We start from the raw sequence: 18,833 nt of genomic DNA, 5'->3' as shown, positions 1-18,833 counted from the left end.
CTCTGACAGGTTGGGGACACACTGGTGAACAAGAGGCCCAGGGATGGCAGTGTAAAGGCAGCCTTAACATTTCCAGTGAAAAGAGCCAACTTGTTTGGGGTTTTTATTTACTTCTAATAACAAGCTCCCTCAACCCAAACTGATGAATTGGCACAAGAATAAGGATCCAAAAACACATCCCGAGGTCTTCCAAACTGCTAACCAAAGGCTAAAATCTCTGCTTTGGGCGGCCATTTTTGCCCTTGGAGGTAAGGAGATAAAACAAAACACAGCCTCTAATATGTACCGCTTAATTCTATAAAGAGACTGATTAAAGCAATGTGACCCACGGTGGTGTCTTCATACTTTATCACCATCCTGTAAGAAAATGCAAATTCTGCTCTATGTGGTTCTTGACAAGTCCTTTCACTGCACACTGAATTGAAAGTAATCGTTGCTACAGTGTCAATAAAGTCTCCATAAACACCAAAGCAATTTCCACACGGTATTGCATTTTAAAAAGCTAATTTTATTGTCAGTAAAAAGATAGGCACAACACAGATTCAAACTTGCTTAACTTTATTGGAACTTGCTCAATTGAATACAGAAGGGAGTCTCAATGCCTACGGGGCTACATACATTTGAAATCAAAGGTGATTCTTCTCTAACCATCTCCCCCCAACCCACCCCCCAGCACATTGTACAAACGCATGCCATTAATCACAAGAGAGGCCAGAAGGCGGGTTGATGGCTCGATGTCACACATCTTTGTGACTGGAAAAATAAAACACAAAACAGCCCCCTGACATTTGTCCCACTGATGATGGACAGCACTTGGAAGATAGATTTCCAAGAATCATGGCAGGCTGACATTGGTGGCAATGAGTCCATATCTTATGCCTTACTTTGACAACATTTTCAGTCAGAACGCAAACATTTTAAAGAACACATTCCATATGTGATTGAGCTATCATGATAACAGGAGATTGAATGCCTAACAGACATGAGAATGTGATTTATAAAAATTAGTGCACATATATACGCTTTAAGTTGCGACGTTATGAGCACTTTAGCTCTTCCGAAAAAGAAGTATGTACAATCTGTCTGTCTTTTTCCAATTGTTCTCCCTGACGAACCCGTGTCTTAACCAAAGGAGACTACAGCAGGTCTCTTGGTGTGTTCTCTAGGGTGGATATTTCCACGTCCCACTGTCCTGTTATCCCAAAGCTCAAAAGCAGCATCGAAACGAAATCCTTCATTAAAACAATAGAACGCATAATTTTAAAAGAATGCTCGCAAGCAAACCAAACCCAAATCAATGCCACCCAGTAAAGACTGTATATATTTCCGGTAGTAGACTTCATCCTTTGCCTGCAGAGTGGCCGTTCCGTTTTAATCACTGTCCTGAGGTTAGCAACCCAACACCTAAACCCCACATTACCACCAGGGCTTCTCAAACGAACACTATGCTACTTCTGGTAAATAGAAATGGTTAATTGGAGTTTTATATCAAGTATGTATTTTCTAATGCAATAATTTTTTTATCTTTCTTACACGGGACGCTGGAGTACACGAGAAATAGACATTCTCCAGAAATCACTAGGCAGTACAAGTTAAGACAGCAAGGTCACCTTCCTTTCCTGAGGTGCCAGTAAAATGCATAGATAGGTGGGGCTCCCCAAAAGGTCCCCAAAGGTTACATCCACACAACAGTAAATAAGTGGCTGACGAGATTTCTCCCATAAACCTGGATTTTTATATGATACCTGCTAGAGGTGTTTCTGAAAAGGCAGAATCTATCTTTTTCGTAAACATTGACTTCTTTCCATCTCTTAGCTCTACAGTATTGTCTTGGCAAATGATCTGGGGTTGAAAACTGAGGGGAAATGGACTACCTCGGGAGTGAGGCGAAAGGCATGTTCTGGACACTTCAACATAGATAAAATACGTAGTTGAGAGCTTCCTCTTTCCCCAAAGACATGAATCTAAAGAGACGGCCACCGCTCAGTGTGGAATGTACAGCACTCGCCACCAAACAGCATGCAACTCAAAACACAGTTTCTAGAGGAAGCCAAAGTTCTTATAATGGCTCTGGCCAGGGGAGGAGAAAAGTATTGCTTGTTTCATTTATGTATTTGGGAAAAAGATTAGATACCCTGCAATTTAGTGCTTTTGCTCAAAGTCTGGTTTTGGTTTTGTCTCCCCTACCTTTCGTTCTCTTCTGACAAACGGTTGGATGAAGGAGAACAAATACAACTGCACTCTTAATTTCCATTTGGCATTCTCTTCAACACGGAGTACAGTTCGGATGGTCACTTCATTATGGAATATGTGAAAGAACTGGCTGGAAATAACATCCAAACTTTTCTCTTGTCTTTCCACACACATGGCAAGTGATTCCTCTAGAAGGTAGGTAACGAATTCAGCAGATGAGTATTACATATGCCATCCCTGTACGCACGGAAGAACCGCATAAGATGATCCAAGACAAGTAAAGTGGGATGAGCTCCTTAGGAGGGTGTTTCATGGGACTCAGGGTCGAAATGGGGATCAGGAAAGGGAAATCCTTGTCAAAGGCACTGCAGGAGAGGTAAGACAGGAATTCAGAATTCTGGGAAAACTATCCAAGCCAGGGACATTTTAGAAAATACATATGCCCTGAGACATGAAGGGACCTTTTACTGAAATGGAGAATTGGAGATCTAAGGGTTTTTCAAATAAGTATGGTAATTGGCAGAGTGGTAAACTATGTTGTGTGAATTTCAGAAAGTAAACTTTTCCAAGTCTCAGGTTCCTCTGAGAATTCCCTCATAAGACGAGGGGCTAAGGCTATATTGCTAAAAGTCCACCCTGGTTCATGATGTCACTTCTCAGGCTTATTTTCTATTAGTCTGGTTTCTAATTAACACAGGCCTAAAATCTTTACCCATCCCACCCTTATTTACACCCCGCCCTCCCTAAACCCCTGAAAACTGATCTTGATGACACGATCTGTGGATTTGTCACCTGAACAGAGGGCAGAGGAAGCCCTGTGTCCCTGGAGGCAGCTGGATGACAAGGCTCTGTCCCGCCCACATGCGCGCTTCCTGCTGCTTTCCAAAGGTGCGCCAAGGTGAAACCGAGTGTCAGGGAGAAGAGGTAGGTGAGGACACTGCTACATTGAACCTCTCCTCCAACCGGAGCACAGGACTTTTTGGGGTTTCTGATGCTGTTCCCTTGGAGGTGACAGTCAAATGGGCCTTTTAAGACTTAAGTTGTGAGTTCACGAAAACAAAAGGAGTTACTGCAAATTAGTCACCAGAAAGCCAAAGCATTGGACTGGGCCAACACAAATCACTCTTCATTGCAAATAATGAGCAATTTCCAACTGATGAGCCAGCCCGTGAATGTGCTGTAGAAGAAATAAACACTCGGGTGATTGCTCTTCAGAATCACAAGCGTCTGGGTTCATGGCCACACACCAATCACAAAGGTCCACATACAGGAGCACCTCGTGCAAATCTCCATTGAGGTCTCTGACGCTTTGACTCCCCATGAGAGGAAGTTGTCCATCCATCCCGCTGTTAATTTCCTCTCCTAGCATCTGAAACCAATATGTTAAATAGCCCAAAGCATGACTTACTCCAGAGCACATACATGAACTTCTGAAACTCTAGGAAGGAACCAAAAGAATTCACTTCCAAATCACCACGGAAACACAGAACGAAACCATCCCTTGGGGCTAAATAGTTTTAAAAAAAATGGGAAGGAAAGTTAGCTCCAGCACCCTTCCACACCACAATAGTCCCAACTTTTTGTCCAGCAAACAAAGGCTCCTGAAAGGATTCCTTTTCTCGAGCCAGGTGAGAAAGCTTTCTCTCAATGCCGTCTAGATGGGAATTGTACAAAACAGTAAATGCACAAATTATTTCCAGCGTCTCCCTTCAGAACTACATGTTACAAACTGCCTTCAACACGTACTGTGCTTTTCAATGAAAGAAAAAAATTGGTGTACAGAAATCTTAAACAAATTTAACCACGCGGTAAAAACACTGATGCCTAGCCAGATATGAACAGTCTTGATATTTGTATAAATCTCAACCATAGACTTCACATCACATTCGCATTCAGTTGTGTTCAGAGGTATTCTCTAAGTGTGCCAGTGCAGCCTGGAGTTTGTACGGTATTACTTAAGTATTACAATGTTTCCAAACCAAGAAGAGAAGAAGAAAGGCCCTTTAAAAAACATTCCCACCCCCACCCCTTGTTCTCACCCTCAAAAAGAAAAAACAAAGGAAAGGAAAAAAAATGATTAGAAGAAGCATTCTTGCTGATAAGCTGCAGCTCTTGAGTTGGCCATTCAGATGAGATACTCCACCATCTCCGCATCAGGCTCTTGTCCCAGGATCTGAATGGCAGGTTTTCTTTCCAGAGTACTGGAGCGGAACATAGGACCATCTAAATGGAAATAAAAAGTTAGAAAACACTTCAGGGACAAGGGAAAAAACCCAACTACCTATAAATGGAGAGCCTTTGGGGTCCAATGATACTATGGCAGAGAAACTTCACTGCCAAAGCCCTCGGTCGCCTGAACACTCTCCAGGCGAATGCCCTCTACTTAGGCTCATGTCTGTCTTGTCTTGGTGGCTGCTAAATCATTCACCTATTCTTTTTCCTACCTCTGCTGATTAATCCCCCTTTCGAACATGAAAGTCTTACTCCCATATGGCCAACTCTGCCTAAAATGCAGGTGTCACCAAACCAGTATGTCTCTGAAGGCTGAACACAGATAACTGGTCAGAAAATCATTACCTGTCTTATCTAGATTGTAGGTCAAACTCGATAGGGATAAACGCCCTGATCCGGAGCTGGTAGTTGGACTTGCAGGAGCCTCAGCTGCAGCCAAAGCTGGAGTTGAAGCTGGAGCTGGAATAAGAGCTGTAGGCGGAGCTGGAGTTGGTGCTTGAGTCTGAGCTGGAGCAGAAGCCTGAGCCGGTGGTGAAGCCGGAGCCGGAGCTGGAGCCGGAGCTGGAACTGGAGCCGGGGCAGCTGATGCAACCTGAACAGCAGCAGCAGCAGCAGGAGCTGCCGCAGGAACAGGAGCAGCAGCAGCAGCGGTCAAGGCGGCAGTGGCAGCAGGAGGAGGAGCAAGAGCAGCAGCAGCAGGGGAAACAGAAACTGGAATGGGACCACCAGCAGTTGGTAAAACAGCAGAGACAATGGCGGCAGGAGCATTGGCTGAAGATGGGTTAGCAACAGCAGTGGCAGCTGGAGCTGGAGCATTAGCAGCAGCAGCAACTGGAGGAGCAGCTACCATGGTGGTGGTGGCGGCGGCAGCAGTGGCAGTGTTGGTGGCAGTGTTGGCGACAGCAGTGGCAGCAGCAGCAACTGGAGCAGGAACAGAGACTGGAGCAACAGCTGCGGTTTTGTTTGGTTCCGTCCCACGTTCGGTTTGGGTGCTGCAGTCTCGGCTGCCAGTTTTGGAGTGAGCTGAAAGCAGGGGGGTCGAGGGCGGCACAGGTGAGGGAGTAGAAGAGACAGAGTCAGCGCGGTAGTCTCCACCCAGGAGAATACCTGCAAATGAAAGAGACAAGGGTTAGAAAACATCATCGAATTGAAAACCAAGCTCACTGCCATTGAGTCAATGCCAACTCATAATGACTCTTTAGGACAGGCTGAACTGTCCCTGTGAGGTTCCGAGATTGTATCTGTTAACTGGAATAGAAAGCTCTTTTGAACCGTGGACCTTGCAGTCAGCAACACAACACGGAGCCACCAGGGCTCCTCTTTGAAAACAATGACATCGGATGACCTGTGCCCCCTTATGTACTTGTGGGGGGGGGGGGCTCGGGGTACAGAAGTATAGGAGATGTTTGAATGGATCTAAATTATTTTTAAATCATTTCATTGGGGGCTCTGACAGCTCTTATCACAATCCATATATGCTTCCATTATGTCAAGCGCATTTGTACATTTGTTGCCATCATCATTCTCAAAACAGTTTTTCTACTTAAGCCCTTGATAGCAGGTGATTTCCCCCCTACCTCACCCACTCTTCCTCATGAACCCTTGATAATTTATAAACACCCCCCCCCCCCGTGTGTTAACATTGACCTCTGTCTCCCTTCACCCACTTTTCTGTTGCCCATCCCCCTGGGACTGGGTTATCTGTAGATCATTGTGATAGGTTCCCCCTTTCCCTCTTGGTATTGGATCTAAATTCTTGCTTCATTTATACCTCTAGAAAACTCAAGAATCAGTCTGTCAGATACCTCCATCATTGCCCAAAAGTTTCTTTCAGACTTGGAAGACCTTTCTGATCCTTCTCCAACCTCCAGTCTAACATATTAAGCCTTTAAATATCTTGCAAATCTATTTTGACTTACTTTTCCAATGATGATTAATTTTCACCAAGTTGTTAGAACTCTTCTACTAGGTTCTTACAACCAACATCATACATGTTTTTGTTTTTAAGTTCATGGGAAAATGATACTAAAAGATAATGGAGTTATCCCATGGATTTCACGAAGCCCTTGTACATTACATAGGATCAGAGGAAGAAGACGTTAGTCACAGATCAAAGGTATGACCTATGCCCATGTCTTCACCTCCTCAAATACCTACTTGAAGAACACTCCAAGTGGCAGAGGATCCAGAAGCAAGTAGAAAAGTTAATATCTATATCTACATCTATGGATAGTGGACGGATGAAAGGATTGATGAATGACATAATCTGCTTCCTCAGGCACTAAAAAAGTTCCTGTTTCTTATGTCATTTACCACACTTCTCAGGTTTTATTGGGGGAGGGGGCAGGAAGAGTAGAGAAAAATGGAATGGAAAAAGCACATTCTGTTCTCATCTCAGAACATTCTGCTACCCAGGACAATTTAGTTTATGTGGGACAAAGGAGCAAAGAAGTTGTAATTTTGTAATTCTGAAGGACATCGAGGCCACATGGACTTTAGACAAAGGCAAAGTATCTCCAAAGGGCCAAATCAGGATTTTCCCGAGGTAATTAAGTGATCTTTCTTCTCACCCATACAGCACTCAAGAGTCTCCAGGGTACAGAAGTTCTTACATGGGCACCGAGTCTCTTGTAAGAAAATACACAATCTCGTAAAGCGCTTCTCTGTAACCTGGGCCCTCGTCTCCTGTTCTGTACACACTTACTGAAGTCAGGACTCTCTTTATACTTGTTACTACACTCTTGCTTATTTTCCTGTCATTACCTAGGCTGCCCTTCCAGTTCTTGTCATCCCGCTTTTCTTCCATGATAGGGGTGCCAGTCAGGGTAGGAGAGTGGGAGAGCAAGCCTGATCCAGCATTCGAGATGGACATCAGAGATTTGGCTGGACGCATGGACGACAACTGCTCTGTCTTACTTGGTTCCTTCCGGGAGCGCTGCTGAAGTACTTTGATCATGGCATCCTTCTCGATAATCTGGGCATGGAGCGTCTTAATCCTAGGAGTTAGAGATGAGACAAAGTTGATTATAAAGACCTTGCTGCCACCATGTTCTGCTCTCACTACTTCTCTGAGTTTCAGCTCCCATTTTCTATAATGACTAAAGGGGTGAGCTCCCGATTTCTGAGTAGGAGGAAGCAAGATGGTGTACTAAACTTTTAAAAATACCTTTCTGAAAGCAAGAATAGAAATAGCAGATTTCCCAGTAGTTGCATAAATGTTAGGAGATCAAAGCAGAATACGGCTAAAAAGAAAGGTTGTGTATATGCAAGAGTGCACTGATGTAGTGAGTACTGGAACGAAGGCCCTGCATCAACAGAAATGAAATGTTTAGCAAGAGGGTGAAAGCGTCTGTGGATGAGCCACGGCCTTCAGGTAATAAGTAAATGATTATGAGCTTGGAGAAGACAGCAAACACCCTTCTCCCAGGTTAAGTGAGTGTTCTTTTATGGAGTAGTCTGCTGTATTATAGGCTTGAAATTCAGTGCTACGAAGAATTCTTCTCAGTAAAATTAGCAAAAATTCGGTTGCGGCAAAGTCAAGGGGAGAGCATATCTACTTGGAATTGCACAGTCAGTGGAAAGTAAAGGTCATCATATCCCAACCCCTGAGTAATAGGCGAGAAGTGGTGGAGGAAGCCCTCATCATTAGGTTTCATGGTTATGAATAAAGAAGCTTGTCCCACCCTACAGACCTATCTGGGATTTACACCAACTTCTTATATCCATCAGGGTCTAGATTGGCCTATTACCTGCCCTCCATGTCAAGGCAACGCTTATTGGCCATCAAGATTTCTTCTTCCTCCTTTTGGATGCGAACTTCTAGGGCTGTGTCATAGCTGGTGTTGGGAGAGTGGTTGATGATTGTTGTATCCCTGAGGAGGAAAAGGGCAGTGCTGATGACAGAATAGCAACAAAATCAATGAAAAACGAACACTACCAGCCCCCCCCCCCAGAAATTATAGATATTGTTGGAAAGCCCCAAAATGAACTCATTAGCAACAGTTATTTTCTGGGTGACTTTCTGTTTAAAAACTCATCACCATTGAGTCACTTCCAATTAATTCAGAGCAACCCTATAGGACAGGGTATAATTGGCCCTGTGGGTTTCTGAGACTATCATCCTTGACAGGAGCAGAAAGCCTCGGCTTTCTTTTAGGGAGTGGCTGGTGATTTCAAACTGCTAACCTATCGGTTAATAGTCCAATGCACAACCACTATGCTATCAGGGCTCTGGCGTTCTGATAAGAGCCCTCAAAAGGGGAAGATTCAGCTTTTAGGAGATGTTCCTCACATGGGTATGGCTCTAAAAGCCAGTGAGGAATTCTATAAAATGAACAAGAGTGTTTCCTCAGAACTGGACAAGCATCCTCTTAAAATTTTGTGACTGATAGGTCCTTCAACTTTCAGGCCATGGTCAGGAAATAAGCAAATGCACTTATTTGCACTTTATTCTCTTTGACAGTCATAGTCAAAGGGAAAAGGCCAGAGAGTTGGAAGAAAGTCAGGGAATATATCAAATAGCTTATTGCTACAGAAGAACTGTGGTAAGTATACCTGGGAGTTAGAAACAAACTACAGATGAATTAACAGCTAAGATCAGATAGGGCCTGTGAGCTGAGTGACGAGCAGTGCCTTTCAGCCAGTGCCACAGCTCCTATCTAACCTACATCTGAAACATGCTAGTGCCAAATCGATGAGTCTACCCGACTAAGTGACTGTTCTCTTGCCAGATTCCCAACTGCACAAGAGGCCATCATGTTCCTGCTGAAACTGTCTCTGGCAATTAGCTCAAAGAGCAATTAACATGAAGCAATGCACCCGCGCACGTGCACGTTTGTGTATGTATGTGTGTGTGAGAGAGACAGACAGACAGACTAGCACTTCTCTTTACAAGTCAAAGAGATATGTGCATCATCTGATAAATGAGGCCACACATCTTTTCATGGCTCCTTTAGAATCAGCCATTGAGAAAAGAAGGATGGGAAGTCAGAGAGCTGATCTTACAGTCGTACCTGAGAGGTATTGTGGGTCAGCTACGAAACACCATACGAATGTCACACAATACAGTGATAGACAAGACTTGCTGTTTGGTTGCCTAGGGCATATACAAGTCAATGTTTCCATTATCCTATAGGGTGCATTAGCATTGTGAAAGCTTCAAATATTGGGGAAATTATCAAAATGTGATGGAGGAACAGAGTGAGCACATGCGGGTGGAAAACTGGTGACAAGAGACTTGCTTGTCACAACCCTTCAAATTATTGACAAAAAGGAACAGTGATATAATTAGTGATATAATCAGCCAACAGATCTAGAATACAACGAACTGGTGCAGCTTCCAGTGAGTATCTGTAAGAGAACTCCAAATATGTAAATACTTGTAGTTTAAGGATCAGAACCAGTGGCAGCAGCTGCTGAAAGTGGTAGGGGGAGGGGGCGGGTGAAGAGGCAGACAGTTAAGGTTAAAGTTAGGGCATTTTGATGAATCTCTGCGCACTTATTCAGTTCCAAAATGCTTGTACCTTATAGGTGATGTGGAAGCAATTTCAAAAATGAAAATAATTAAAACTAAGAAAGGGGAACGAAAACAATGAATGTCATTTCCCCAACTGATATTTGCACACCGCAGAATTCTGTGCTTCCTTTAGTACCGTTCACCTGCTTATAATGTTACTGGGGAAGGTGCCTGTGTGAAAACAGAAACAGGGGGAAGCATCGTCGTGCAGGGCTTGATGGCACTTGGGCCAAACCTCAGCTTTCCCAGGTACTCTGCCAGTAAGGAGGTGTCATCATGGGTGACGAGTTGGGCTAACCACAAGGGCAGCAGATCAAACTCCAGAATGCCTCTGTAGAATGAGGCATTCTGCTCGCTTTGAGACTGGTGGCCTAGGAAAGTCACAGGTGCAGTGCTACTCTAGCCTAGAGGGTCACTAGGCTTTGGAATCAACTTGATGGCAGGACACTTTTTTTAAAAAGATGGCCCCAGAAGGACAAGCATGTCTTGGTTGCACAGTGATTAAAGTGCTTCGCTACTAATCAAAAGTTTGGCAATTCAAACTTTGAGGGAACCCTGGTGGTGTCGCGGTTGTATATCAGGGCTGTTAACCGCGAGGTCAGCAGTTAGAAAGCACAAAAGAGGGCTTTCTACCTAAGTTATTAGAGTCATGGAAACTCAGAGGGGTAGCTCTACCTGGTCCTATAGGGTCGCTATGAGTCGGCATCCACTTGATGACAGTGAGAAGAAAGTCTCATTGTAGGAGAAGGATGTAGCAGTCGGCCTCTATAAAGATTTAAAGCCCAGCAAACTCTATGGAGTAGTTTTACTTTGTCTTATAGGGTCCCTAAGAGTTGGGATTGACTCGATGGCAGTGGGTTTTTGTTTTTGATTTATGGACTCAGGAAGCCAGTTCTCGGCTTTCAGTCCCAGTTCCTTCAAATATAAAATGGGAACAATAATTGATCTAACATCTCCTAGGGTTTTGTAGGGCTGAAATAAAATTTTGCACGTAGAGCACACAATGGCAGGGCCAGTGTAGGTAGCCAGCCAATATGTCTATTAGGAAGAGGAAAAGGATGGGTAGAAGCAAAATAATGGACAAGAGATGATTTATGACTTGAAAGAATTTCCAAGTCTTAGAATTATCCTGGAGGAAATTCCTGGTGCAATTTGACAGCTGAAGGCACCTTCAGTGCCAGATATTTTTTAAAAGTGTACGGAGTCTCTGGCCACTGAGGACTTGAGCGCATGGTTTGCCACTGGGTGAGCCAGCCCTGGAATACTGCCACCTTGATTACATAAAGACCATTTTGGGGACTCAGGGCCCTGCCAGCTAATTGATATGTGCACTGTGAGCTCTTCAGGAATGGAGCTTGAAAATTTGGGGCACTTAGTGAATTCCTACAGAGCTGCCAGGATAGTTCTTAGCATCAGTCTTCCAGCTAGGAGACTGGGGCCATTAGGCCAATGGCTTAGGCCAGTGTTTCCCAAAGTGGGCAAGAATACCCCCTGAGGAACACTGGAATGATCCAGGGAGCTGCAGAAACAGATGCCTAAATTTGATCTTGGATTATGGGCTAAAGTACAACTGTTTTTTATTGCTGAGGATGGGGGTGCTAAATGATTTAATTTTTTTCTGAAAAAGAGGCATATCCAGCCTTCAGGCCGCACAGGACTGTGAAATCATTAATACCCAGCTAAAACCCCACATCTCACCAAAGAGAAACAGTTCAATCTCCCACTCCTTCTTTTCCTATTGGTAGCATCCTATTGTTTATTTGACAAATGAACTGTAAAACATGAATGATCACTGAGAACAGAAAAAAATATTCTCGGACTGTAGGAAACTTTTAAGGGAAAACGAATATAAACAACTCTTAGAAGAATGAGGCTGAATATTATCTATTAAATCCAAACCACTGTCGTCCAGTGTGACCCTATAGGACAAACTGTGACCCTATAGGACCTCATTGTATGACCCTATAGGACAGAGTACAACTGGCCCATAGGGTTTCCAAGGCTGTATATTTCTACTGCTGCAAACGGCTTCATCTTTCTCCTGGCAAGTGGCTGGTGGGTTCGAACGTCAGACCTTACGGTAAACAGCCAACCACGTTAACCACTGCATCACCAGCGCTCTCATCAGGGCAATGGGAATTAGTGACGCTTTGGGAGGGAAAGGCTATTGTCCTCACTGTTTCAGGAAGACAGCATTCTCTCTTGCTGAAGTGAGGTGGAGGACTTCGAGAAGGGGTTCCTGGGCATCAGGCAGAGCAGTCAGCAAGGTTATTGTCATAGTCTCAGTGAGAGTTAACGAAAACAAGGGCTAGTGAAGTGGCAAAGGAAATGGAAATAGGGTGTGGGAGGTAGGATTGACAGAACTGGGAGTGTTGGAGGGGAGAATGGATAAGAACATTGGTGTTTGTACTTCATACAAAGAAAAGATAGTATATCAAGCTTTATGATAGAAAACCAGAGGAGAGGTTTGAGGGGTTTGGGCAAATGTTGGTGTGGGTTTTGATTCTCACTATGTTGGTATTCGTATCTTAATATTAACCGTGGGATGGTATCCAGCATGTTATTGAAAATTCTCATTTTGATTTTAGAGATGTCACCATCCGAAGCTACTGAATAGGACAGAGATCGCCGAGAAGAGGTCAAATGGGAATGGCGAACTGCCTCCAGAGGAAACCGACATCTGTGATGTGTGTGATCAGCTTGGCTTCAGCTAGTATCTTACTGAACTATTAAAGATCTCGATTCCACTTCCTTGGTACTCCATTATTTCTGGGAGGCAGCCCGGCTATGGTGACAGCAATCTAAATATAAATCTTGGCTTTTCTGCAACTTACTAGTTGTGTATGTCCTTGGGCCATTTTGTGAGGTGTTTCTTTCTAAATTTCTGCCCAAAAGATGACAAAATTACCCTGAATCTCCCCACCCCCAATAATAACAATGGTTTTAGTGTTAGGGTTTCATGAATAACCTCTGAACAAGTGCTGGGCTCAGGTGTTTCCTTGGGAACTAGCAGCTAAAATTACACTTAAGTCGGCTTCTAATCTGCCTCCAAACCCCTCTACCATCTTCTAGCACAGTCGGGCACTCTATTACGGCACTGACACAGATTGAGTACACCTTTTTCAGGGAACAAAGACAGTTAAGCTTCAGGCACCTACAGTCCATTTACATTATAGGGGATATCTGAAGAGCACATTAGAGGAATTTTTGATACTTTCCTGAGGAAATGAGAGTAGACTCACAAACCACTAGTCTAAGTCTCGAATCTTGCCACCCTCTCCCTGAGATTTGTCACAAGAAGGGATCAAAAAAAAAAAAAAAACCAAACGTATCTACCACCCCTGCCAGGTACAGAACCTGACAAGTGTTTTCAGACTATTCTGTCTTAGGAGACTGTCAAAGCCCCAGACATCAGTGTTTTAATAACTTCTGGCTAGAGACCTGTATGGGTACAATGTGCTGTAACCAACTTGAGGGCTTTAGATACCTAACTCCACAACCCAGGGCATTCCCTGATTTGAATTTAGTGTTTTATTCCCTGACTGAGGATCGTGAGTAACAGAAAGGTGGGAAAACATTATCAGAGCATGTTTTCCCTCTGAAGTCCAAGAATTATTATTTAAAATATGAAAAGGGAAACAAAAGAGAAGGCAAAAATATGTTGTTTTGTTTGGTTTTCAAATACCTTTATTGGGAGCTCTTACATCTATGATCACAATCCATACATTCATCCAGTGTGTCAAGCACATGTGCACATATGCTGCCCTCCTCATTTCAAAGCATTCTCTTCCCACTGGAACCCCTGATATCAGCTCCTTATTACGCACCCCCTCCCTCATGAACCCTTGCTAAGTTAGTTATTTGTTTCCATATCTTACACCGTCTTCCATTGCCCCTACATCCCCCTGGGAGGGGGTTCTAGTTTGCTCCTTGTGATTGATTCCCTCTTTTATTAATACTCCTCCCACCATTTTCTCTTCTCTACCAGATGGAATGTGATGAGTTATTGTGATGAGGCCATGTATAAAGAGAATGTGGCCTTCAAATATAGACCTACTGAAAGGGCAGGGGTAAATCCGTATGCAGCACAGCCCTTGACATACCTTAGATGAGTCAGACCTATCAAATGGCAGCAGTCACTCCTGAGTGACATTTACTTTCTTAGTGATACTTCTCAGGAGAGGCTTGAATGCCAGTATGTGTGCTAAACCAAGAAACCTGCACAGATGGCTAAAGAAACAGTGGTTCTGGTAAAGGAAGTGTACAAACACAACCCGGCCCCAACTGCAACTGCTCTGGCTCCCGTGCAAAGCTGCGCTACGGTTCCATAGATTGCTAAAATAACCTTAATTTTCAATGCTATGACCTTCTGCACCAACAATCATCCGGTACCTAATTGAACATACCGGGGAGTGGGGGGTACTTAAGCAGGAATGGGAGGAACAAACAGAACATTAAAGACCAAAAAATAAATAAAAGTTTTAAACGCCTCACAGAAAATCCATTAATTGGTTACCTTGTGGTTCTCCCCATCTTCTGCAATCAAGTAATGATCGTACACGCTAAGTGCTTACCTCTGAGCAGCCACGGTTGCAGCAGCATCGAGGGCGAAGTGTCTCATGACATTCTCCTCCAAGTACTTCTGTTCCCACTTTGTCATATCAGCTTCCAGAGCCAGGATCCGCTCTTCCTTCTCCCGAAGGAGCTCCATCAGGGCAGCAGCATTGTATTCGGAAATGTTGGTGGGCTGAACAGTGCCCTGACGCTGGTAGGGGAGATGTTCCAAGACCCCCCATTTAGTATGAGAAGAACCACAGTGTTTGTCCCATTTTACAACCCCCAATGCTATGCAGTTCACTTCTACTCAGTAACACATAGTGTCACTGTGGGTTGAATCATCTCAATGGCAATGGTTTTGGATTCTTGAAAAGGATTGCTGATCAAGCCACTTCAGCATGGTACTCACTCAGAAGCAAGGCCAATTCAGATCTCCTGCTAAGGCCACAAGACTTTGTCTCTTGAGCTTGACTGCATGAGACTCCCTTGGTGAGAAAAGGAGCCTTCCACGTCAAACAGTCATGCTGTTCAGAAAGTGAATCAGTGGGCTACTAAAGGCTCTCTCCACCAGCCAGGATGGTCCACAACAGAAATAGGAAGAAAACTCTGGTTTCAAATCTCCACCTTGCTCCCTAACTTGCTGTGTGACTTGAAATGAGTCGTGCAACCCTTTTCGGGTCTTAATTTTCCTCATCTAAAAAGGGAAAGGGGGCCTTGGCGGCATAGTAGGTTACAAACCTACCTAATAGCAAGGTCAGCAGTTTGAAACTACCAGTTTCTCCCTGTGAGAAAAATGGGGCTTTCTTCTCTCATAAACAGTTACCGTCTTGGAAACTCATAGGGAGAGTTCTACTGTCTTAGAGGGTCCCTAGGAGTCAAACATGACTTGATGTCAGTGAATTTTCAGTTTTTGGAAAAGGGGAATCGATACATGCTTTCTAAAGATTATTTCCGAAAAAAAAAAAAAAAAGCAAAATGAAGGCCATGGCCCTAGAGTTGATTCTAACTCACATTGACGCTACAGAGCAGTAGTTCTCAAACATTCCTAATGACGTGGCCCTTTAAAATAGTTCTTCATGTTGTGGTGACCCCCCCCTCCCAACCATACAATTATTTTTGTTGCTACTTCATAACTGTAATTTTGCTACTGTCATGAATCAGGCGACTCCTGTGAAAGGGTCGTTTGACCCCCTAAAGGGGTCACGATCTATAGGTTAAGAACCACTGTTACAGAGTTTCTGAAACTGGAATTTTTTTCAGAACAGAAAACCTCTTCTTTCTTGCACAGAGTGGCTGGTGGGTTTGAACATACAACCATAGAGAAAAGCAGCCCAAAGCCTAACCCATATGTGGTACCAAAAAAAGCCTAAATATGAGCTTGAATATGAATGTGGCTTTTACCTTTAGGTCTTAAAGCCAACTGAAAACAAAAGCAATGAAGATCATCATTTTCCTTGCTTTTAAAAAAATTTTCAAATCTCAATACCTGCTGAATTCTGAGGGATTCCAGTTCCCTCTCCAATCGTGTACGAAGACGGTGTTCCAGCTGCTCGCGTTTTTCACACGCTGCCTGGAGCTGCACAAGAGCCTGCTGCATTTTCTCCACCTTATCGACATATACCTGTTTCTTGTTCAGCTAAAAATCCAGGTTGGGAGATGTACAAGATGGGAGGGAAAAGAACAACATGGTGAGTTAGGCAATCTCAAAATCAGGGTTTGTGTTTATAAGCTCTCTCCCTGCCCTAGGCTATAAAAACAAAAATAAACTAAACTAAACTGAACAAACACTTGGCTGGAGAAAAGATCCTTCATTTTGACTAGCAAGCTTCCTTGAATTTATCATAAAGAGAGCGTGAAGAGGATAGGAATTAGAAACCCCATATTAGGCCCTTCTTCTTTAAGCCCACCATCTTTAAAGTTTTCATCTTGTCTATTCACATAAATAGGGACTGATCAGTAACTTCTAGAAAACTATCTTCTTGCCATTTTATCTTTCAGCGTCAAGCTCCAATGTTTTCTCTAGAAAATGTTCCCATACCGTCACACGTTTCTCATCTCTCCTTCCATTTTCCCCTAGTAATTCTTTTCATGTATCTCTACTATGACTTTTATCGCTTTGCCACCTAATCATTTACAATTTCCCTCTGCTCTACAATAACTTTATTTTATTGTCTTATATGTATAGAATTGTTGCCTAGAAACCTTTTCTCGCTCAATATATTTCTCAAAATAAATAAGTGAATTGGAGAGTCTCTACCATTATAACACGAACCATGTGGATACAGTTAAACATTTTGAAAGATGCCCATGATTCAAGATAGGTACCTAGGCCCCTGATACAGCTAAAGTTTATTGTGCCAACCTGGCCTATAAACACATGTGGGGTTAATTGAAGGGAGGAGAGATAAAAGGCTTGGTGAGCCTTGCCTTTTGAGTTTTTGGGTCTCTTGCTTTCTGATGGTCACACTAGGGTGCAGCTGCCTTATACAGATCCCTGCTTCAGCTGGCAAGGTTCACTTCCCGCAAGACATCCCTGAGGAGAAGCCACATGGACCTACCCCAATGCAGCCCTGGGTGCTGGAGCAGCTGTGTGGAGACCCCTGCCAGGGCTGAGATGCTTACATGTTCATGGATTCGGCTTCCCTCTGTAGTCGGCATCATTGCTTGTCTTTTGTGAGATGGAGGAGGACTTTGTGGATTGGTGTTGGACATATGGGTTAATGTTGCACTTATGGGCTTGGGCAGCACTGGGTTGGGATGTTTTCTTGATGTGCACTTAATCCTTTATATGACTCTCTCTTATACATGAGTTTCTGTGGATTTGTTTTGCTAAAGTACCCAGACTATCACAGCCCCCTAACATCCGGTGCCATTAATACATACACTCATACACATATACTTTACAGATAGAAAAACATATGCAAACCCTAAGCCCAAACATAACTCTATATCTACTGAACTTTATCTTTTTTCAAACCTATAAACCATATCACAAATCAAAGGGAGAAGCAGATTAGGAATAAGAATTTAATTTCATTGCATCCTTTTAGCTTATAATTCAACTTCTGGCATTATGGAAATAAGGAAATGTGTAGGTGCTCAGAGCTCCTCAAAGAAAGCATAGACATTATCAATATTCAAGAAGATGAGAGAAACTGCAAGCTTCTCCCCTTTTTAGCAAGTCAACAGAATATGCATTGCACAATATTGTGTGGTACCTTTCCATGCCAATAAATCACAACCTGTGAATTTTTCCTAAAGCAGAAATTGTTCCAAATTGGACAAATCTGCCATTACCATTATTAGGGCAGCTGAAGTTTGGGATATCATCTTTGGTATGATTAGAATATGAAAACAAACATTATTATCCTTGTTATTATTATTATTACTACTAACCTAGTCAAGAACAAAGACTATCCAGAAACTCAGTTTATCTGACTTTTCAACAAATTTCCCAAACACTTGAACTGCATAGATAAATGATAAGAGGAAATGAAACCAACCAAACTCCCTATGCCCACTGCAGAAACAATGCTCTTCTTCCTCTCCTCCCAAATAGTAAGCAACTCTTTAATGAAATCAGTACAAATAAATTCAGTCTAGAATTCCTACTCGGGTAAAATGGCATGTGTTGGTGGGAATGCCTCATTCACTATCCAATCACTGCCCCCTCCCTAAATTAGAATTACTTAACTTTCTCCAAGTGGAAAAAAAACCATTTCTTATATTTTTCTGCAAGGCCTACGGTATACTTAGCCTTGGTAAATGGAAGAAAACCTTTTACCATGTATACTCAAGTATAAGCTGACCCAAATATCAGCCGAGGCACCTAATTTTACCCAAAAACTGCATTAACAATGTGTTGAAAAACTCGGCTTATACATGAGTATATACGGTAAATATTTTTCCAAACTTTCTTCACATTTCTTTTCATCCCAGGTCTAGTACAATCAAGCTCTGTAAACCAGTAGAAGTGATTGATAAGCTGAGATATTTTCATCCATGAGTTCTTTACCTAGGTAATAAAACAAACAAACCATAACCATCTTCCATATCCCCATATACTTAAATCTTTCTTTTATGGGCTAATGTGAGCATTCATGAAAACTCTGGCTTGGACAATCAAAACCTGTAAGTCACGGATGCCTCGATAAGCTTTGCATAATTGGAGAGCAGCAAGCATCCTCCATCCTTCACCTTCTGGGCTCTCCAATCCTCATGAGCTATTTAAACTTGAATGTATTTATTTGGAAATCACTCTGCAAACCCTAGGGGAGTAATGCAGTGTTAACGCAGAGAATGTTAACTATAATTACTAAGGCTTATAGCAGTTATA

At 43.1% G+C, this 18,833-nt stretch overlaps 1 protein-coding gene across 4 annotated transcripts in view; it reads right to left on the bottom strand.

Moving 5' to 3' along the window:
* Positions 1-508: 508 nt before the first annotated feature.
* AMOT (angiomotin) overlaps positions 509-18,833 on the bottom strand; it is a 68,466-nt gene continuing 50,141 nt past the window's right edge. For 3 of the 4 annotated variants that reach the window (XM_075539608.1, XM_075539610.1, XM_075539609.1), the window contains 6 exons: positions 15,984-16,133; positions 14,515-14,705; positions 8,175-8,297; positions 7,189-7,421; positions 4,771-5,532; positions 509-4,416 (listed from right to left, as the gene is read on the bottom strand). In XM_075539608.1, the coding sequence (XP_075395723.1) occupies positions 4,319-4,416; positions 4,771-5,532; positions 7,189-7,421; positions 8,175-8,297; positions 14,515-14,705; positions 15,984-16,133 (1,557 nt within the window). In that variant the 3' untranslated portion in view covers positions 509-4,318. The remainder of the gene's footprint in view (positions 4,417-4,770; positions 5,533-7,188; positions 7,422-8,174; positions 8,298-14,514; positions 14,706-15,983; positions 16,134-18,833) is intronic. The other variant, XM_075539611.1, reaches the window with a different exon arrangement.

The sequence above is a fragment of the Tenrec ecaudatus genome, chromosome X (genome assembly GCF_050624435.1).
Source record: "Tenrec ecaudatus isolate mTenEca1 chromosome X, mTenEca1.hap1, whole genome shotgun sequence".
NCBI classification, from domain to species: Eukaryota; Metazoa; Chordata; class Mammalia; order Afrosoricida; family Tenrecidae; genus Tenrec; species Tenrec ecaudatus.
This window is presented reverse-complemented; position numbering and strand designations above follow the sequence as displayed.